The sequence below is a fragment of the Cervus canadensis genome, chromosome 2, assembly GCF_019320065.1.
Source record: "Cervus canadensis isolate Bull #8, Minnesota chromosome 2, ASM1932006v1, whole genome shotgun sequence".
NCBI classification, from domain to species: Eukaryota; Metazoa; Chordata; class Mammalia; order Artiodactyla; family Cervidae; genus Cervus; species Cervus canadensis.
The window spans coordinates 26,277,346-26,300,763 of record NC_057387.1 but is presented as its reverse complement, the minus strand read 5'-3'; the positions used below and the strand labels follow the sequence as shown (position 1 = coordinate 26,300,763).

Here is a 23,418-nt window from a genome sequence, read left to right as displayed (position 1 = left end):
GTTAACCGAATGTTGTGCCTGAATAGTCTCTCCCCCAGAGCAGAACTCCTGGGAAAATGCCTGCCTTTTTTTGTTTCCATTGTCTTTCCTCTCAGCGCCTATTACATTGCTCATGCAAAAATGAACCTGCTCAAATGGTTATTGAGGAACTGGCTCTCCATGAAGTTACAAATTGTGTGGGGTTTGTTGCCCTTCACTCTGCTTACTGAAAGGCGTGGAGAGTTCTAAAAGGCACTTTAAATATCCTTCAATTAAAAACAAGTAAATCAAAGAAAAGGAAATGCATACAAGTTTCATTTTAGTCAAATAATATCAAATTAGATCAAAAGGTTTGATGCTGTGTTTTATAAACAAGATGTCCATGTTCCTGCCCCCATTTGGTTTTTGAAAGGTCCCCTAAAAATATGCAGAGCTATGAAGAGGAGAAAAGATGCATAATACCTGTCTTGAAACTGATGAGAGAGAGCTGTGGCAATAGAAATGTTCGATACTTTTATAGCTACAGTAAGAAATAACTATTGTTTTTTGGAAATGAAAGTTAACCAGAAAGTAAGCTTTGATTCTTGAAGGACTTGGGAGATCAGGAAATATCCTCAGGACATGTTAAAGTACATGTGTCAGCTGACTGGAGAATATTAAAGCTTTAAAAGCTCTAAAGCTGCTAAAATGTGATCACTTCTTTTTCATTTTTATATGTAGTCTTAAAATAATCTCTACCTTTTAAATAGCATCACTATGTTAAAAACACTTTAAAAATTCTTTTCTGATGTATAATAGAGATTTTAATCTTTGTGAGTCTTTTTAAGAACTTTAAAAACTCTGTATTATGTTTATTAATATTATTCTAACAATACTTGACCATGATTTGGAGCCTCATCTCTGATGCATGTTTTATGACGAATTACTCAGTATTGTATTGCTATTTATATATTACTTATATAATTTATAAATTATAAATTGCTATTTATATATTAAAATTTGATGAAAAGTAAATGCATCATGTTGATGTTTGGTAGTAACCAACACAATACTGTAAAGCAATTATCCTTCAATTAAAAATAAGTAAAAGAAAGTAAATGCATAGTCTGCTTTTTTGGCTACAGCTTTGGAAGCATGGTTTTGGTTTCCATTCATAAAAGAGGCCATTATTAATGTTGGCAGCTGTTGACAACTGCCCTGTGTAGCCCTCTCTCTCTTCCACGTGTCATTGGGAGAATCAAGCTTTAAACCTAACATGGAATCCACTTGTGGTTTGGGGACCATGTACTGCGTGGGGGATCTGTCTCCTTCTGGCGCATATGTACCTATACGAATATACAGCCTTTGATGACGTCTCTTTCAGATTCATTCCTGAATCACCTCGTTGGTTATACTCCCAGGGTCGACTGCGTGAGGCTGAAGCCGCTCTGTACCTCATCGCCAAGAGGAACCGCCAGCTCAAGTGCACCTTCTCACTAACACACCCGGCCAACAGGAGCTGCAAGGAGACCGGCAGCTTCCTGGACCTGTTCCGTTACCGGGTCCTCTTGGGGCACACTCTGACCCTGATGTTCATCTGGTAATTCTCTCTAAGGGCTCTTCTATTGATCTGCAACCCAGGTTATTGATAATCTCTTCTTTCTTCAGGGTTACAGAAAATTTCACTCTTTCGTTCAGCATGAGATTGTTTTTCAAAAAAACAAGCCTCCCCTGCCTCCCTTAGGCATTGTACTCACCTGAGCTTTCTCAGCATCCTCCCTTTCAAGGAGGAAATAATGGTGCCTGCCAGGAGGTTTACTGAACTTATAGATGTCAGAAACACATCTTTGCTTATGAAGTATCTAATGTAAATTTTAAATCCCCCAGTTCAGTTGCTCAGTCGTGTCTGACTCTTTGCGACCCCATGAACCACAGCACGCCAGGCCTCCCTGTCCATCACAAACTCCAGAGTTTACCCAAACTCATGTCCATTGAGTCAGGATGCCATCCAACCATCCCATCCTCGGTGGTCCCCTTCTCCTCCTGCCCTCAATCTTTCCCAGCATCAGGGTCTTTTCCAGTGAGTCAGCTCTTCGCATCAGGTGGCCAAAGTATTAGAGTTTCAGCTTCAACATCAGTCCTTCCAATGAACACCCAGGAGTGATCTCCTTTAGGATGGACTGGTTGGATCTTCTTGCAGTCCAAGAACTCTGAAGAGTCTTCTCCAACACCACAGTTCAAAAGCATCAATTCTTCTGCACTCAGCTTTCTTTATAATCCAACTCTCGCATCCATACATGACCACTGGAAAAACCATAGCCTTGACTAGACAGACCTAAGTCCCCAAACCCTCCTCCAAAAAAGAAGGAAAGCAGCAGGCACACCAAGGACAAGAGTTTCTAAGGAGGACTCTGAAGCACCTCCCCTTGGTTTTGGCTGCAGGCAGGTAGCACATTCTAATTGAACATTTCCACTCACTGACTCAGCAAGTGAGCTGACTGTTGTCCCTCCTATGAATGAGATCCTTGGGCTGTCCTGGTGCCACATGGCAGCCTCAAAAAAGCCTCAAAGCCCGGGTGCCAGTCAGTGAGTGAATGGGTTAGCACTTTCCAAACCTGATTTTCTAGTTTGGCTGAGTCTGACCTGCCCTCAGAATGTTCTTAGCATTAATGTAGATTGCACTGAATGGTTCAGAATGGTTCCATTGAAAGAATAAAATTGTGGAAAAGGGAGAAATGGATAATCCATACGTAGAATTTGTAGAGTACCCATGTGTTTTAATATTGTTCATTCCATTAAAGTGCCATAAGTGTAATTTGGTCTAGGATTGGACACGAACATCATATCTACTGCCCTAAAGGATGATTGTGCCGTGGTTTGCACGTATTTGGCAAGAAGGCTACATAGATGGGGAGGGAGGTGGGAGTGGGGTTCAGGATGGGGAGCACATGTAAATCCACGGCTGATTCATGTCAATGTATGGCAAAAACCATTACAATATTGTAAAGTAATTATTCTCCAACTAATAAAAATAAATGAAAAAAAAAGATATGAAAATAAGTAAATAAACAAAAAAATAAACAACAAAAAAAAGGCTACATAGAAACTTGTATTTTTCACATGGGAAGTAGAGGTGAGTCATTTTATATGAAGTTAATCATATATATATAAAGCTAAAAAGAATAGTAGATTGAGAATAAGAAGCTGCAAAGATAGTTTTCTATAGCATGATTCTCTTTTCCCACCCAATCAAACCCTGGCTACCACCTCTGTGGTTATGGGCCAGGTCACACCAGCTCACTGAGCCAGTTTGCTGCTGGAATATCATGGATCCGTGAGAAATGTTGAATGAAGGACACAAGCGTGGAGGCGTGGGGATTAAGGGAGTAAGGGAACCTGTTTTTTAAATAATCAGTTGATTAATTACTGTTACATTTTTCTTGGTATACAGTTGGTCTACACTGTCGTGTTAGCTTCAGGCGTGCAGCAAAGTGAATCAGCCATGCTTATACATACATCCTTTTTTTTTAGATTCGTTTCCCATATAGGCCATTGTAGAGTTTTGAGCAGAGTTCCCTGTGCTATACAGTAGCACAGAGAAGGACTGTTAGTTATCTATTTTATATGTAGTAGGGTATGTATGGGGGCTTCCCAGGTGGTGGTAGTGGTATAGAACCTGCCTGCCAATGCAGGAGACATCAGTTCGATCCCTGGGTTGGGAAGATCTCCTGAAGGAGATCCCATGGCAATCCACTCCAGTGTTCTTGCCTGGAAAATCCCGCCGACAGAGGGACCTGGAGGGCTACAGTACATAGGGTCACAGAGAGTCAGACATGACTTAGCAAATGAGTTTGAGCACACACTGCACCCTCCCCCCACCTACACACACACACACACACACACACAGCGTGTATCTACCAATCCCAGTCTCTCAATTTGTCTCACCCCCTTACGCATGATAACTGTGTTCGTTCTACATCTGTAACCCTCTGTTTTGTAGATAAGTTTATTTGTACCCTTTTTTTGATTCCACACATAAGCAACATCACATGATATTTATCTTTCTCTGTCTGACTCACTTCACTCAGTGTGCCAATTTCTATGTCCTTCCCTGGGAGCTACTAATTTGAGGTTCTATCAGTTGTAAAGGAAATACTTAAAAAGTATGTTCAGGTACTTAAGGCTCCATAAAACTGCATTTGCATGTCATGTAGATAGTCAGTCAAACCCTCTGCCTTGAAGGAAGCATCTACTTTCTTAGGAGTTACTTACTTACAGTTTTTAAGGTTTTTTCCCAGAATATTAACTTTGGGGTTCTGGACTTCAGGGGATTAAAAAAAAAAGACAAACTAGACCCAGAGTCAGGGAGAATATTCCTGTTTCATTTTATGTTTTACACAGCCAGAGGAGCTCTTCTCAAATAAACTTCTTGCCCCAGGGCTCAGAATGTTAAAATACATGATAACAGAGACAGTGTCATTCCACATAGTGCCATTCTTTTTGAAGATGCTATAAAATTCTAAAATCTTTTCTGTGCATCTGTCATTGAAGAAAGCCTTAACTGGGGAATGAAATTATACCTCTGTGTTTAACATCTGTTCCTTTGGTTATTTCCCACAGTAGTGCCTTTTAAAATAATTCCTTGGTGCCCTAAGTATACTGTTAAATATTATGCAAGCATTTAAAATTTTTGTTTGCGTCCCATAAAGAGGATTGAAATGATTTTAATAGCTGTAATTATGCATCCAAATGACCAACTCTTCCATCAAGGAAATTTGTAGGCGGAGTACCCGTCTCTGGACCAGAGGCCTTGCTTGCCTGTTCTCCCCGTTTTGTCTTACCACCAGCTGGTAACTAAGCTCCTCTAGTGTCTTGAACTGGCTTTGTTTGTTTGTGCCCTTCTTACTACCTTCACAGCCTGAATTAAATATGCATGTGTATTTCTGTGTCTGGAATACTTCACTAGGATTTCTATTTTAAATGCAGAATAGATACATACCGACACATACAATAAATACATTAGGAATAGCATTAAGTAAGAGGGTCTCTACTGCAGATGGAAAGGATTTTTAAAATATTTTAGGAAGGGGATTCCCCTGGCAGTCCAGCGGTTAAAACCCTGTGCTTCTGATACAGGAGGCACAGGTTCAATCCCTGGTTGAGGAACTGAGATCCCACAGGCTGTGTGGGGTGCAGAAAAAAAAATTAGGAAAATATTTCAGTTTGCATAGCTTGCTGCTCACAGCAAAGTACTAGTGGGCAGGGAAAACAGACAATTCACTGTTGCCTTGCATCCTTACCCGTGATGTCCCAGCTCATCATCCATAGTTTATGAATGACAGCTCCACCTAGGACGAAGTAATGGGAAGTAGCTGCTGCCGGACCTCATTTGCCAGAGAGGGATGACTCACTAAGCAGGCCATCTTCAGGGACCTCTCTTCCCGCGCCTGCTCTCTCCTTGGTTCCTGTGGCCCATTCTTAATAATAACCTAGGGCACTTGGCCCCCCTTACTTTTTTGGCAGAGATGGAAAGAAAGCTTTGCCTTTCCTGTTGATCTCTTCATAGTTGTAGCTTATTGGACGTTTTCTAAGGAAAAGGTATGCAAGTGGGAGTTTCCTCGTAATTAACACTTGTCAAAATGAACTGTATAAACATAAAAACTAATGAATTTCCAAAACCCAAGTGTTTTACTGTTGTACAGAAATTTTTGGTTTACAAAATGCATTCATGTTTAACAAAGCCTAGTTTCAGGGTTTATTTATGTTCTGTTCTAGTTCTTTTTATTTTTAATAATGCAGTTTCCTAGGCACAAAAGGTTTTGTTTTCTGTGGCTTCAATTACCTGAGGTCAACTGCAGTCTGAAAATATTAAATGAAAAATTCCAGAAAGTAAGTTTAAATTGCATGACATTCTAAGTAGTATGATGAAATCTCATACCCTCCCACTCCATCCCACCTAAGACATGAATCATCTCTTTGTCCAGCACATCCTGCTTGTTAGTCACTTAGTCACTGTCTTACTTATCAGATCGACTGTCCGCATCCCAGTGCTTGTGTTCACATCACCCTTATTTTACTTAATTATGACCCCAAAGCATAAGAGTAGTAATGCCAGCAATTCAGATGTTCTCTTACTGGGCCTAATTTAGAAATTAAACCTTATCATAGGGGTGGATGTCTAGGGCAAAAAATAGTGTATAAAGGGTTTGATACTATGGATGGTTTCAGGCATCCACTGGGAGTCTTGGAACGTAGCCCCTGTGGATAAGCAGAGAGTGCTATATTCCCTTCACTCTGGAAGAAGTTCCTATTACTCCCCAGTTTGGAGTTTCAAGATGGCCCTTTCTCCTGCGTAGCTTCAGGGCTGTTAGACATAGGCTCCATGCCCGGCACAATATCTGCCACGCAAGGGGTGCTGCCTCGATGTTTCGGCAATGCTGCGCAGAAATCAGTGCCGGGCTTTGATAGTCCTAGAGGAGCCTGCCTCTGCCATGGCCTCATTTTCTCTTCCCTGTTCTGGCTGTCTGCAGCATATGCACCTGCTGAATGCCACGAGGGGTTAAGACTCTGGCCTGGTATTAGAGTCCCTGTCACTCTGGCCTGCAGGCCACCCACTGGCAACTCAGGCACTTATTAGCATGTGTTCTCAACACCATCCCCTGTTGGCTTGCTCCCTAGGGTTTCTTTTCTAGAGTCATTTTCATAATATCACAATGACTGCTTAGGGCAAGTGTTTATAAATAGTTGAATTAAATAAATTTAAAATAGAGTCTTTGTCTTCTAATAAATGCAGAAGTGTGTAATGAGGGCACTAACGACACGACATCTCCTCTGCCAGGACCTGGCCACTCGTTTGCTTTATAGAGCATCTAGACGTAGCTCACATCATTTCCGGGAGGAGGAAATGGCAACCCACTCCAGTACTCTTGCCTGGAGAATCCTGTAGACAGAGGAGCTCCGAGGGCTGCTGTCCATAGGGTCACACAGAGTCGGACACGACTGAAGCAACTTAGCAGCAGCAGCAGCACATCATTTCCAAGCCCCCCCCCCTTTTTTTTTTAATTTTGTCCTAGTATAGAAATTATATTAGGATAGAAAGCCTAATGAGAGAGTCACACTTACTCTTTGAGACAGAGGGCATTATTTGAACCAGTGTTTTAACTTTTCTGGCAAATTCTTATGGACTTTTCCGTTGTCTGTCTTGTCTTTCACCCCCAATTGCAGGTTTGTGTGCAGCCTGGTGTATTATGGCCTCACCCTGAGTGCAGGTGATCTAGGTGGAAACATTTATGCCAACTTAGCCCTGTCTGGCCTCATAGAGATTCCATCTTACCCTGTCTGCATCTACTTGATTAACCAAAGATGGTGAGTATGGGTGGATATGAAATGTACTGTGTGGAGGACACATACACTAACATGCATGAATACCTAAATATTACTGTCTTTGTCCATATGCAGTATCTGCTAAGTGTTCCATGGTGATTAGAATTCTTTTCAGACCAAACACAGTGAGAATTCATTTTTCAGTGTGTTATTCCTTGCGTTTCAAGTTTATGAGTTATTGTGTAGATTTTTTTTTAATTGAAGTATACTTGATTTACAGTGTTGTGTTAGTTTTTGGTGTATATCAAAGCCACTCAGTTATACATAAATATATATATTCTTTTCATAACTTTTTCCATTATAGCTTATTACAAGATATCGAATATAGTTTCATGTGCTATACAGTAGTGAAAGGTTGTTGCTGAGCCATGAAAGACACCAGGATTCTTGGCCTCTGGAGGAGAGGAATTCAATATGGGGCCAGTGACGAGGCTTGATCACTCAGAGCTTTTGTGTGATAAAGTTTTATTAAAGTATAAAAGAGATAAGACAGAGCTTCTGACATAGACATCAGAAGGGGGCAGAAAGAGTGCCCCACCTGCTAGCCTTTAGCAGTGTAGTGTGTTATATACCGATCAGCAGGCTGCTAATTAGAGAAAGGAAATGTCTCAAAACTCAGAGTGGCACCAGGTCCCTCACCCACAACATACATTTTGAAATAACATTGGCACAAAGTGAGTCAGTTCAGTTCAGTCCCTCAGTCGTGTCTGACTCTTTGCGACCCCATGGACTGCAGCATGCCAGGCTTCCCTGTCCATCACCAACTCCCAGAGCTTACTCACACTCATGTCCGTTGAGTCAGTGATGCCATCCAACTATCTCATCCTCTGTTGTCCCCTTCTCCTCCTGCCTTCAATCTTGCCCAGTGTCAGGGTCTTTTCTAGTGAGTCAGTTCTTTGCATCAGGTGGTCAAAGTATTGGAGTTTCAGCTTCAGCATCAGTCCTTCCAATGAATATTCAGGACTGATTTCCTTTAGGATTGATTGGTTTGATCTCCTTGCAGTCCAAGGGACTCTCAAGAGTCTTCTCCAACACCACAGTTCAAAAGCATCAATTCTTTGGCACTCAGCTTTCTTTATAGTCCAACTTTTCACATCCATACATGACTACTGGAAAAACCATAGCTTTGACTACATGGACCTTCGTTGGCAAAGTAATGTCTCTGCTTTTTAATATGCTGCCTAGCTGGTCATAACTTTTCTTCCAAGGAGCAAGTGTCTTTTAATTTCATGGCTGCAGTCACCATCTGCAGTGATTTTGGAGCCCAGAAAAATAAAGTCTGTCACTGTTTCCATTGTTTCCCCATCTATTTGCCATGAAGTGATGGGACCAGATGCCATGCTCTTAGTTTTCTAAATGTTGAATTTTAAGCCAGCATTTTCACTGACATCTTTCAGTTTCATCAAGAGGCTCTTTAGTTCTTCTTTGCTTTCTGCCATAAAGGGTGGGGCCATCTGCATATCTGAGATTATTGATATTTCTCCCGGCAGTCTTGATTCCAGCTTGTGCTTCATCTAGCCTGGCATTTCGCCTGATGTATTCTGCCTATAAGTTAAATAAGCAGGCTGACAATATACAGCCTTGATGTACTCCTTTTCCGGTTTGGAACCAGTCTGTTCCATGTCCAGATCTAACTGTTGCTTCTCAACCTGCATACAGATTTCTGAGGAGGCAGGTCAGGTGGTCTGGTGTTCCCATATCTTTAAGAATTTTCCACAGTTTGTTGTGATCCACATAGTCAAAGGCTTTGTTATAGTCAATAAAGCAGAAGTAGATGTTTTTCTGAAACACTGAAAGATGAACTCCTCAGGTCGGTAGGTGTCCAATATGCTCCTGGAGATCGTGCAGAAGTAACTCCAGAAAGAATGAAGAGATGGAGCCAAAGCAAAAACAGCACCCAGTTGTGGATGTGACTGGTGATGGAAGTAAAGTCTGATGCTGTAAAGAGAAATATTGCATAGGAACCTGGAATGTTAGGTCCATGAATCAAGGCAAATTGGAAGTGATCAAACAGGAGATGGCAAGAGTGGACATTGACATTTTAGGAATTGGTGAACTAAAATGGACTGGCATGGGGGAATTTAACTCAGATGACCATTATATCTACTACTGTGAGCAAGAATCCCTTGGAAGAAATGAGGTAGCCATCATGGTCAACAAAAGAGTCCAAAATGCAGTACTTGGAGGCAATCTCAAAAATGACAGAATGAGCTCTGTTCGTTTCCAAGGCAAACCATTCAATATCACAGTAATCCAAGTCTATGCCCCGACCAGTAATGCTTAAGAAGCTGAAGCTGAACGGTTCTATGAAGACCTACAAGACCTTTTAGAACTAACACCCCCAAAAGATGTCCTTTCATTATAGGGGACTGGAATGCAAAAGTAGGAAGTCAAGAAACACCTGGAGTAACAGGCAAATTTGGCCTTGGAGTACAAAATGAAGCAGGTCAAAGGCTAACAGAGTTTTGCCAACAGAACACGCTGGTCATAGCAACACCCTCTTCCAACAACACAAGAGAAGACTCTACACGTGGACATCAGATGGTCAGTACCGAAATCAGATTGAGTATATTCTTTGCAGCCAAAGATGGAGAAACTCTCTACAGTCAGCAAAAACAAGACCGGGTGCTGACTGTGGCTCAGACCATGAACTCCTTATTGCCAAATTCAGACTGAAATTGAAGAGAGTAGGGAAAACCACTAGACCATTCAGGTATGATCTAAATCAAAGCCCTTACGATCATACAGTGGAAATGACAAGTATATTCAAGGAATTAGATCTGATAAAGTGCCTGAAGAACTGTGGACAGAGGTTCGTGACATTGTACGGGAGACAGGGAGCAAGACCATCCCCAAGAAAAAGAAATGCAAAAAGGCAAAATGGTTGTCTGAGGAGGCCTTACAAATAGCTGAGAAAAAAAGAGAAGCTAAAGGCAAAAGAGGAGAGGAAAGATATACCCATTTGAACATAGAATTCCAGAGAATAGCAAGGAAACATAAGAAAGCTTTCCTTAGTGATAAGTGCAAAGAAATAGAGGAAAACAATAGAATAGGAAAGACTAGAGATCTCTTCAAGAAAATTAGAGATACCAAGGGAACATTTCATGCAAAGATGGGCACAATAAAGGACAGAAATGGTATGAAGCTAACAGAAGCAGAAGATATTAAGAAGAGGTGGCGACAATACACAGAAGAACTATACAAAAAAGATCTTAATGACCCAGATAACCACGATGGTGTGATCACTCTCCTAGAGCCAGACATCCTGGAATGTGAAGTCGAGTGGGCCTTAGGAATCATCACTATGAACAAGCTAGTGGAGGTGATGGAATTCCTGTTGAGCTCTTTCAAATCCTAAAAGATGATGCTGTGAAAGTGCTGCACTCAATATGCCAGCAAATTTGGAAAACTTAGCAGTGGCCACAGGACTGGAAAAGGTCAGTTTCATCACAGTTCCAAAGAAGGGCAATGCCAAAGAATGTTTAAACTACTGCACAATTGTACTCATCTCACACACTAGCAAAGTAATGCTTAAAATTCTCCAAGCCAGGCTTCAACAACATGTGAACCATGAACTTCAAGCTGGATTTAGAAAAGGTAGAGGAACCAGAGATCAAATTGCCAACATCCACTGGATCATTGAAAAAGCAAGAGAGTTCCAGAAAACCATCTACTTCTGCTTTATTGACTACACCAAGGTGAATCATCCCATGCCATAAAATGATTGATATGAATCTTGAAGAAAGGCAGGTTTCCAAGCAAATATATAGTTTCATTAACATAGATTAGGAGAATAATTGTATGAGTCAAACATACTGGTTTGTTGAGCTCTTATCTGTTCTGAGTCTTAAGTAGAACTGACTTGAAGAAAGACAGAGTCTAGGGTAAATATGTAGTTCATTAACATAGCTTAAGAAAAACATTTACATAAGAAAAACGCATAGGTTAGCTCAAGGTTTGAGAAATGTTAAGTTCAGGTGGAACCAGGTGTCATCATGGCAACACAGAATTTTTTTTTTGTTTTAATTTTTTTATTAGTTGGAGGCTAATCACTTCACAACATTTCAGTGGGTTTTGTCATACATTGACATGAATCAGCCATAGATCTACACTTATTCCCCATCCCAATCCCCCCTCCCACCTCCCTCTCCACCCGATTCCTCTGGGTCTTCCCAGTGTACCAGGCCCGAGCACTTGTCTCATGCATCCCACCTGGGCTGGTGATCTGTTTCACCATAGATAGTATATACATGCTGTTCTTTTGAACATCCCACCCTCACCTCTCCCGCAGAGTTCAAAAAGTCTGTTCTGTATTCTGTGTCCTTTTTCTGTTTTGCATATAGGGTTATTACCATCTTTCTAAATTCCATATATATGTGTTAGTATGCTGTAATGTTCTTTATCTTTCTGGCTTACTTCACTCTGTATAAGGGGCTCCAGTTTCATCCATCTCATTAGGACTGATTCAAATGAATTCTTTTTGACGGCTGAGTAATATTCCATGGTGTATATGTACCACAGCTTCCTTATCCATTCATCTGCTGATGGGCATCTAGGTTGCTTCCATGTCCTGGCTATTATAAACAGTGCTGCGATGAACATTGGGGTGCACGTGTCTCTTTCAGATCTGGTTTCCTCAGTGTGTATGCCCAGAAGTGGGATTGCTGGGTCATATGGCAGTTCTATTTCCAGTTTTTTTAAGGAATCTCCACACTGTTTTCCATAGTGGCTGTACTAGTTTGCATTCCCACCAACAGTGTAAGAGGGTTCCCTTTTCTCCACACCCTCTCCAGCATTTATTGCTTGTAGACTTTTGGATAGCAGCCATCCTGACTGGTGTGTAATGGTACCTCATTGGGCAACACAGAATTTTAAGAGAAACCTCCTTTTAATTTTGTATAGAGAAGGGAAAAAAATCTGAGACTTGTAGTTTGTTTCCTCCTGACACTTAAGAGAGAGATAAAACATGTCTGACACTTGCAGCCTATTTCCTCCATTTGGAGACCCCTAGCCTTGGTGCCCAGAGAAGGCGATGGCAATCCACTCCAGTACTCTTGCCTGGAAAATCCTATGGACGGAGGAGCCTGGTAGGCTGCAGCCCATGGGGTCGCTAAGAGTCGGACACGACTGAGCGACTTCACTTTCGCTTTTCACTTGCATGCATTGGAGAAGGGAATGGCAACCCACTCCAGTGTTCTTGCCTGGAGAATCCCAGGGACGGGGGAGCCTGGTGGGCTGCTGTCTGTGGGGTCGCACAGAGTCGGACACGACTGAAGCGACTTAGCAGCAGCAGCAGCCTTCGTGCCTGTTACTGTCTCAGTAGGACCTTGTTGTTGATCTATTTTATATGTAGTAGTTTGTGTCTGCCAGTCTCAAACTCCTCTAATTTATCTCTCCCCACCCTTCCTCTTTGGTAACCGTAAGTTTGTCCTCTATGTCTGTGTTTTGTGGATAAATTCATTTGTGTCATATTTTAAATTCCACATGTAAGTAATATCATGATATTTGTCTTTCTCTAAGTAACTGGCTTCACGTACTATGACAATATCTAGGTTCACATTTTATAAATATGTTCTTTGGATCATATTTTAGATTACACATATAAGTGATATCATATTTGCCTTTCTCTAAGTGACTTTACTTCACTTAGTATGATAATGTCTAGGTTCATCCATGTTGCTGCAAATGGCATTATTTCATTCTTTTTTATGCCCGAGTAGCATTCCATTGTATTTATGTACCACATCTTTATCCATTCATCTGTTGATGGACATTTAGGTTCCTTCCATGTCTTACCTATTGTAAATGGTGCTTCTGTGAACATTGGAGTGCAGGCTATCTTTTCTGTTTTTCTCCAGATATATGCCCAGGATTGCTGAATCATATGGTATCTCTATTTTTACCTTTTTAAGGAACCTCTATGCTGTTCTCCATAGCAGCTTATACTAATTTACATTCCCACCAATAGTGTGGAGGGTTCCCTTTTTTTCACATCCTCTCCAACATTTATTGTTTGTTGAGTTTAAATGATGCACATTCTGGCTGGTGGGAGGTGATATCTTGTTGTTTTTATTTGCACTTCTCTAATAATTAGCAATGTTGAGCATCTTTTCCTATGCTGATTGGCCATCCGCACGTCTTCTTTGGAGAAATGTCTATTTAGGTCTTCTTAGATTTTTAATCCAATATTAAAAGACGTTACCACCCGACTGTTTTTGAGCAGGCTGTGTGTAATTCATTCATCCCAACACCTGGGAATATCAGCTCGACCTATATAGAACTCCACGACCCAATCAGAATTTCATGACCCTGTCATGGTCATTTAGAAACTCTCACACAAGACAAAGAACTGGAGGAACAAGAAAGACTTTTCTTTCAAGTCCCACCGGACTTTGTTGACGGGAAGAATAGATCCTCCTTTTGCCAATCATAGTCAGTGAGCACAGTTTTGAAATATTGTTTAATAGAGCACTCATTCCTTGGCTTTCTCAGATTCCTTCTAATACTGAACCCCTGACCAGGTCAGTTGGAAATTGTGAGCTCGGAATCAATTGGCTTATACCATTTCTCATTTTCTAGAAGTCATCATTTTTATTAAAAAAACAGCATTCCTTTAGCATGCACTGGATGCTGTCATCGTCGGTCAGCTTAGTTTAAAGGGCAGTTTTAGATTCCATTCAGTTGATGGGCTTTTCTCTGGGGATTGGTCCCAGATGCCTCTGCTGACCCCTCTCTTCATGACTGTACTCACATCATGGTCCAAGGGCTGAGTGAGGCAACGTATTCAGAAATCTGTCCCAACATCCTCAGGGGGCCAGGCACCCCTCAGGTGTTCTTCCTGTTGTTAGCTTCCTGTGCCCCCCTCTGACGCCCATGTAAAGTGTCACAAGGACATAGTCCATGGGGTGTCCTGTATGTCTTTGAATCCCTAATGCCTGCCTTGAATGATGCCTGTCATTTGAGGGACATTGGATACTGACTGTTAAATTAAGCACAGTAACCTGGAGAGTAGCATCCTTCCCTGTCCCCCAGCCACCACCACTGGAGTCAGGATTAAACCTGAAGCAGAGGGAAGGAGCACCGCATTGGGGGTCAGGCAGACCTGTCCTAGCCACGTGTTAATTTAATGACTTTGAGAAGTTAACGTTCCTCAATGTATTTATCTTTAAGCAGGGATTATGAAAGTCCCCTGGAAAAATTATCATAAAAGTACCAAGTAACATTGAAGCTCCTCACAGAAGACCTAGCACATTGCCTAGTAAAGGAAGGCTTATGAATGTTCATATCTTTCTTTCAAGTCTAGAGCTCTTATTTGAAAATTATTTCCCTTGAGAAAGTGTGCAATGAATTTTACTTAATTCTGATACACTAACAAGAAATTTCCTTCTGTTTGTCTTTTTAAGAGAGAAAAAGGTATATAAAATTTTGACTGCTTAAGATGCAAATAACCAGAAAATGAATAAGTGAGCTAAAATTCTCCGTGTTTCAGTTTTCTTCTCTAGAAGATGGAGAACCTTTAAGCACATGTCTTAAAGGTTGATTATTAGCATTAAGTAAGATGATAAAGACAGAAAGCATTTCCAATAGTGCCTAGAACATAGTAAGCACTCACAAAAGTAGATGGGAAGATTCTCTGTTCTTGTCCCACACACACCATTTAATCCTGCTGGTTTTCCTTTGCTTTGTGATGGTTACTTAAGTCATGTCTTAGTCAGTCACACTTACTACCCACTCCTTAAGAAAAGATGAACATGTAATAAAAGTGGGGACATTTAAAAAGGAAGGTTAGGGGGATGGAGGAAATGAATGTGTAAGTTTCTCGAGAGAAACATGAAGTTCTTTGTTTTATTTAGGTTTGGTCGGAAGAGGACATTGGCAGCATTTCTATGCCTCGGAGGATTGGCTTGTCTCATTGTCATGTTTCTTCCAGAAAAGAAAGGTATGCCTTTCCAATTTCTACATGAGGGTTTTGAACAGCACTTTTATTACAATGAATCTCAATATAGTGGAGAGATTACCATATGCCATGCTTCATTTCTGTGATTGCATATTATTTAGCAATTGTATGGGGTATAATGGGCCAGATTCTTTCCATTGCCTAAACTATTCTCTGGGTGAATAATGTGCTTAGAGGTGCACTATTAATTCTTTCAGGCGATTAAGCTACCATCTGGGGTGTCTGGACTGCAGTACTGGTGTTGTTAGAGTTGTTTATTTGATGATGATGAGGGCCATTTAGTTTTGCACAGAAGGAAACTCTGTCCAAGGCTGCAGATTACCCGCCTCGGTCCAGCCAATCACAAGACTGGAGATGAGAGGCACTGGTCCTCCACGGTGGTTTTGGCACCCCTCAGCGTCTCCATCAGTACTTCCAAGGCACCCTGATAATAGCAAGAGCAGAATAAGAATAATATTGGTGATGATTGACCTTTTCTCAGTCTTCTGTAAAGTGTGAATAAAACATCCTTAGGAAATGTCGCTATTTTTATATTTGTCACATTGTTATGTAAACACAGCTTTAAAGAAAAGTCCCTTTGGCATTCATTTCTAACATGATTTCTACTCTTCTGTAGAAATTCTATTGATAATGCTGTTTCTCAACTTCTTTTCTGCAGTAGCACACCTGAGGCATGCCCTCTATTGCATCAAAAACTGTGGTTTTAGCAGTGATTTTCGAAGATAAGAAATGGGTCATAATGAACTCTCTGTTTCTGGGGCATAGGGTACAATGAAAACCCTGTTTTAGAGGCTTTTGGATTTTGTTAGGACTCCATCATGGAGCTTGTTCTTTAGGTGAGAATCACTGTGAAGTAAGTGGTTTAACATAAATGTTTTTAAGGGGGTGCTAAGCTGGACAGCTTATAGGGTCTTAGTTCCCCAACCTGGGAATGAACTCAGGCCCAGCAGGTTGGGCTTTCCCCGTGGTTCAGCGGTAAGAATCTGCTGCAGTGCAGGAGTCACAGGAGACACGAGTTTGATCCCTGGGTCAGGAAGATCCCCTGAGGAAGGGCATGGCATCCCACTCCAGTATTTCCTGGAGAATCCTATGGACAGAAGAGCCTGGAGGGCTCCAGTCCATAGGGTTGCAAAGAGTCGGACACGAGCCACTTGGTATACAAGCACCAACAGTGAAAGCTCTGAGTCCTAACCACTGGACTGCCAGGGAACTCTCTAACCTAAACTTTTTTGTGTGTGATTATTGCTTGAAAGTAATTTTATTTTCTTTTTTAAAACTTTTTTATTTTATATTGGAGTATAACTAACTGACAAAGTTGTGATAGTTTCAGGTGGACGGCAAAGGGACTCAGCCATACATACATATACATGTATCCATTCTCCCCAAACTCCCCTCCCATCCAGGCTCACCCTAACACAAAGTTTTGATAACTGCTAGAAATGCAGCTGAAGTATTCATTTCCTGTCAGAGCATATCATGTATTAAGTGCTGCTTTGGTGATGGCTTGTCTTCAAGGGTCACTGAAGTCCTAGTTCTGTAGCCTCCGGTACACCTGCTGTGCTGTTGGCTGTTGCCTGAGGTTCTGTGCCTTAAAACCAGAGCACTGTTGGTTCTAGCTAGGATTTTACTCAGTGTTTAGAACAGCCTTATAGTGATTTTCATGGAATTCAGTAAGTTTGCCTACTTCTCACCTCTAAGAAAGTTGTCACCTGTGCTACTGCTAGCAAAAGGAGAAACTTCTCTACCGTTGCCCTGCCTTGAGCTTGGAGAACTAAGTGCCCAGTTCTGTTTGTCTGGAATGAGACACTGATGGGCTTCAAATCATTGCAGTTTTCAGTTCAACAGATTCTGTTTCTCATAGACAACCCGGAAATTCAGGTGTTTTCTACCTGTAATCATCTCTTATAGAGAGAAACTTTTCCTTGTTACTCTAAATGCATCTATAAACTGTCACACCTTTGGCAAGCCTGGCCACTTCATGTCTTTCCTCGCTCCCACATATCTGAATTCCAGGTAGCCCACACGGTGGGACTCTACACACAGCCCTTTCTACACAGAGCCAAAGGGAATGCAGGTTTGTGGTCTCCGGGTTAGACTGGTCGTCACTGTCTGCTCACTGCCTGTCTGTCCTAAGAGAGCAGCTGAGCCCCTCATGGATCGTGCCCTTGGTGGACGCTGAGTAACAAACATAGCAGAGTCTCACACACCCACAGATGTGCCTCGGGAATAGGATTCCTCTGACATACTTAGAAAAGTGGATGCTGTCTATTTTTGAAGATTTCCAGAGAAAGACATTCCATAATGTTCCTTAGCAAATTGTCTCTATTTTTAATAGCCATTACAGTGTTAGAATGAGCCTCTTCCACTACAACTGAGCCCATTTCCTTTCATTTTATTCATCACTAGAGATAGTGAACATATGGTCACCCCTTTTTTGCATAATCCTTTCTGTCTTTGCAGGGAGTCATCTAAGCTATTCCTGAGTCTTCTCTACTTTGAGCTAAAAATATTTGTTCTTTAAACTTTCTTTGAACCTTTCATATTTACTCTTTAAAATATTCTGATGGCTTTCTTATAAAGCTCAGTTTTTTTCAAAGGGCCGAGGTTTAGGCTACCTGTTAAGAAAGTTCCAGTAAACGTATATGAAGAAAGAGACCTGGCTGTTCAAAAACTTGTGTTAACATCTTATGCGTGAGCTTGGTGACCGCTCACTGTCTTACTGCTTTTATGCTCATTTGCCCTCACTTTTCCTTATCAGGCATACATTCACTCTTTCCTTTCTGCCAACTTAGGTGGCCCTCTACCTCCCAGCTCTTTTTTAGCATCTGCGTATGATCGTGGTGCTCAGTGTCTGAGGCACGGACATAGGTATGCCTGTAGAAGAGACAGCCAGTAAGCTAGAAAATAGATTGCTTGGCATTCCTTAGCCTGTGGTTGATCATCATTAGACAGAAGTGTCTGTTCAGTACCTATTTGCACCCTGGTTGGCCTCTAAGTAGATGTTCTCCTCTGGGGGCAGTGTTAGCAAGTAGTTACTAATTTCTTCCACAGATTGGTCGTCATACATTTTACTGGGTCTCCATCCTTGATTAAGGGTTTCCCTGGTGGCTCAGACAGTAAAGAATCTGCCTGCCAAGCAGGAGCCAAATTGAGAAGATGGGTAGTAAAGCTTGGAAGGCCAATATAGCTGGAATTCTCTGGGCAAAATCCTGGAGAGGAGTAAGATCTATTTAGGGAGAACCCCAGAGATCTGCAGAAGATCTCTGAGCCCTTGGCTGCTTTCTGGTCTGGGATGCATTCGAGGAAGCACCTGAGGCTGGAACAGAACGGACAAGTAGAACAAATCTTGGAACATAGGGCCGTGCCTGGTTTGTGTTCTCTTTAGCCAAATGTGGAGCATTGGGTAGAGACTTCCTGGGTCAAAGCAGGCCAACATTATAGGCTATTCTGCTGTAGTAGAGCCTGATCTAAAAGTACTTAAAACACTCAGAGTATAAGGTGATTCCAAGTCACTTAACTGCATTCTAAGAAGAAGAGCATCAGTATGTAAAGGAATATGATACAATCTAGCACTTAACAGTGTAACATTCATAACCTATGGCATTAGTCCGTGTTTACCAGGTGTGCAAATAAGCAGGAAAGTATCTCCCACAACCAGGGGAAATGTCAATAGAAACAGAACCAAAAATGGCACAGATAATAGAATGAGGAGGCAGGAACCTTTAAACAGCCATTATAAGTGTATGCCATGTGTTTACAAAGACAGAAGAAAGCATGATCATAATAGGCAGAGAAATAGAAGACAGAAAAAGAGGCGCACGTTACATCTAGAGATGAAACATACATTATATAAAAATAAAAGCAGTGACTGAGATGAAAAACAGAAAAAAGATGAATGACGAGGGGACTTCCCTGGTGGTCCAGCAGTCAGGAGTCTGCCAGTGCAGGGGAAATAGGTTCAACCCCTGGTCTGGGAAGTTCCCGCATGCTGCAGAACAACTAAGCCCATATACCACAGCCACTGAGCCCATGAGCTGCAACTGCTGAAGCCCACACACCTAGAGCCCGTGCTCTGCAGCCAGAGAAGCCACCACGATGAGAAGCCTGTCACCACAACTAGAGAGAGCCCAAGTATCGCAATGATGACCCAGTGCAGCCGAAAATAAACTAATTAAATTTTTAAAAACATCAGTGAGGAAGTCATAGCAAAACACACTCCACAATGAAATAAAAGTTACAGGACAACACCAAACCCAACATGTAAGCAATTGGAACCTAAGAAGGAGAAAGTTAGAAAAAAAGAAGAAGAGATACTTGCAAAAATTATGGTCGACTACCTTCCAGATTTGATGAGAACTATAAATGCTTAGTGGAAAAAGTGGTCAGTTCATCAGAAAGATGTTACAGTCCTGATTGTGTGTGCATCTGATAACAGAATCAAAGTTCAGGAAGCAAAATGGACAGAACTGGGAGGAGAAATAGACAAATCCAACATTACAATGGGATATTTGTAATGACTCAGTGACTGATAGAAAAAGTAGACAGAAAAGAATTAGGATATGGAGACTTAAACAGCCAACATGAGCTAATTGACATTTGTCAAACACACATCCCTAAAACGGCAGAACATGCGTTCTGTCTGAAGTGCGCCCAGAACAAGTACCGAGAGAGACTACGTTCTGGGCCATGAAACAAGTTTCAGTAAATTTAAAAGGATTGAACTCTTACAAAAATGAGTTCTTTGACCAAAGGGGAATTAAACTAGAAGTCAGCAGTAGAAAGATATCAGGAAATCCTCAAATCCCTGGATTTTAAAAACTATTCTTCAAAAAAAATGGGTCAAAGAAGAAATCGCAAAGGAAATTAGAAAATGTTTTAAAATAAACAATCAAAGTACAGTGTATCGAGTTTGTGGGGTGCAGTAAAGCAGTGTTTGGAGGGAAATTAGTGTAGTTAAAAAATGTATCAGAGCGGACTTCCCTCATGGTGCAGTGGTTAAGATTCTGCCTGCCAATGCAGAAGTCATGGGATCAGTCACTGGTTTAAGAGGATCCCACATACCGCGGGGGTACTAAGCCCGTGTGCCACAACTAGCTAAAGCTTGGCGTGCCTACGGCCCAGGCTCCAGCCAAGAGTTATCCCGGCTCACTGCAAGTAGGGAAAGCGCACATGAGCAGTGAAGACCCAGCACAGCCAAAAATAATAAATTTTTTAAAAGGAAGTTTTCAAATCAGTTATCTAAGCATCTCCCTTAAGAAAATAGCAGGCAAGTTAAAAAAAACAAAAAAAGACTGAAAAATTAAACACAAAGAAAGCAAAAGGAAAGAAATAATAAATATAAAAGTAAAAATCAATGAAATATAAACAGGAGAATAATAGAGAAAAACCAATGAAACCAAAAGCTGTTTTTTTGAGATAAATAAAATCAATAAACCTTTAGCTAAACATCTATTTCTGCTTTATTGACTGTGCCAAAGCCTTTGACTGCATAGATCACAATAAACTGTGGAAAATTCTGAAAGAGATGGGAATACCAGACCACCTGACCTGCCTCTTGAGAAACCTGTGTGCAGGTCAGGAAGAAACAGTTAGAACTGAACATGGAACAACAGACTGGTTCCAAATAGGAAAAGGAGTACGTCAAGGCTGTATATTGTCACCCTGCTTATTTAACTTATATGCAGAGTACATCATGAGAAACACTGGGCTGGAGGAAGCACAAGCTGGAATCAAGATTGCCAGGAGAAATATCAATAACCTCAGATATGCAGATGACACCACCCTTTAAACTACCAATTAGATATCTTTACTGGATAAAGTAGCTATTCAGCTTATCTTTGTTTCTGTATAATTTGGTAGTTTGCATCTTTCAAGGAATTTATCCATTTTGCCTAAGTTGAACTTATTGGCAGAAAGTAAAGAGGAACTAAAGAGCCTCTTGATGAAAGTGAAAGAGGAGAATGAAAATGTTGGCTTAAAGCTCAACATTCAGAAAACTAAGATCATGGCATCTGGTCCCATCACTTCATGGCAGATAGATGGGGAAACAGTGGAAACAGTGGCTGACTTTATTTTTCTGGGCTCCAAAATCATTGCAGATGGTGATTGCAGCCATGAAATTAAAAGACGCTTACTGCTTGGAAGGAAAGTTATGACCGACCTAGACAGCATATTAAAAAGCAGAGACATTACTTTGCCAACAAAGGTCCATCTAGTCAAGGCTACGGTTTTTCCAGTGGTCATGTATGGATGTGAGAGTTGGACTATAAAGAAAGCTGAGTGCCGAAGAATTGATGCTTTTGAACTGTGGTGATGGAGAAGACTCTTGAGAGTCCCTTGGACTGCAAGGAGATCCAACCAGTCCATCCTAAAGGAGATCAGTCCTGGGTGTTCATTGGAAGGACTGATGTTGAAGTTGAAACTCCAATAATTTGGCCACCTGATGCGAAGAGCTGACTCATTGGAAAAGACCCTGATGCTGGGAAAGATTGAAGGAAGGAGGAGAAGGGGACGACGGAGGATGAGATGGTTGGATGGCATCACCAACTTGATGGACATGGGTTTGGCTGGACTCCGGGAGTTGGTGATGGACAGGGAGGCCTGGCATGCTGTGGTTCATGGGGTCGCAAAGAGTCGGACATGACTGAGTGACTGAACTGAACTGAAACTAATAAAGGAAAAAGAAAGAGGACACAAATTACCAATATCAGGAATGAAAGAGGAACATCACTATAGAAATTGTAGGCTTTTATAAGGAGATATTATAAACATTTTATGCCAATAAGTTCAACTTAGGCAAAATGGATAAATTCCTTGAAAGATGCAAACTACCAAATTATACAGAAACAAAGATAAGCTGAATAGCTACTTTATCCAGTAAAGATATCTAATTGGTAGTTTAAAACATTTCCACAAAGAGAATTCCAGGCCCAGATGGCTGGAATTATGAAACACATAAACACTGGTAAATTATGAAACACATAAGGAAGAGATAATATAATTCTACACATTCTTTCAGAAAATAAAAAAAAGAATACTCTTCCAGCCCAGTGTGTGAGGCCAGCAATTACCCTAATACTAAAACCAAAGACGTAAGAAAACTACAGATCAATATCTCTCATTAATGTAGATACAAGAATCATTACCTAAATATTGGCAAATTCAATTCAGCAATAAATAAAAAGGGTTATGCATTATGATCAAGTAGGACTTATCCCACAAATGCAATGTTGGCTTAACATTCAAAAGCTCATCAGTGTTATTCACCATATTAAAAGACCAAAAGGAAAAACAAACCATATGATCCTTTCAATGCAAGTAGGAAAAGCACTTGTCAGACTTCAACACCCATTCTTTACAATATGGAAATAAAAACAAAAACAAACAAATGGGACCTACTTAAACATAAAAGCCTTTGTACAACAAAGCAAACCATAAACAAGATGAAAAGACAGCTCTCAGAATGGGAAAAGATAATTGCAAATGAAGCAACTGACAAAGGATTAATCTCCAAAATGTACAAGCAGCTCATGCAGCTTAATATCAGAAAAACAAACAACCCAATCAAAAAATGGGCAGAAGACCTAAACAGACATTTCTCCAAAGTCATACAGATGGCTCATAAATACATTAAAAAAATGCTCAACATCATTTATTATTAGAGAAATGCAAATCAGAACTACAATGAGGTATCACCTCACACTGGTCAAAATGGCCATCATCAAAAAAATCTATAAACAATGAATACTGGAGAGGATGTGGACAAATGAAACCCTCTTGAATAGTTGGTGGGAATGTTAATTGATAAACCCACAATGGAGAACAGTATGGAGATTTCTTTAAAAAACTAGGAATAAAACTACTGTATGACCCAGCAATCCCACTGCTGGACATACACCCTGAAAAAAACACAATTCTAAAAGACACATGTACCCCACTGTTCAGTTCAGTTCAGTCCAGTCGCTCAGTCATGTCTAACTCTTTGCGACCCCATGAACCACAGCACACCAGGCCTCCCTGTCCATCACCAACTCCCAGAGTCCACCCAAACCCATGTCCATCAAGCCGGTGATGCCATCCAACAATCTCATCCTCCATCATCCCCTTCTCCTCCTGCCCTC

The 23,418-nt window shown here is 41.1% G+C and overlaps 1 protein-coding gene across 4 annotated transcripts in view; it reads left to right on the top strand.

Moving 5' to 3' along the window:
• The window catches only part of SLC22A15 (solute carrier family 22 member 15), a 98,384-nt gene that overhangs the window by 61,363 nt on the left and 13,603 nt on the right, over window positions 1-23,418 (top strand). For all 4 annotated transcript variants that reach the window (XR_006267700.1, XR_006267699.1, XM_043459858.1 and 1 more), the window contains exons 6-8: window positions 1,343-1,558; window positions 7,183-7,323; window positions 15,195-15,280. Coding sequence is in view for 2 of the 4 variants with exons in the window: in XM_043459858.1 (XP_043315793.1) it covers window positions 1,343-1,558; window positions 7,183-7,323; window positions 15,195-15,280 (443 nt within the window). In the remaining 2 variants the exon portion in view is untranslated. The remainder of the gene's footprint in view (window positions 1-1,342; window positions 1,559-7,182; window positions 7,324-15,194; window positions 15,281-23,418) is intronic.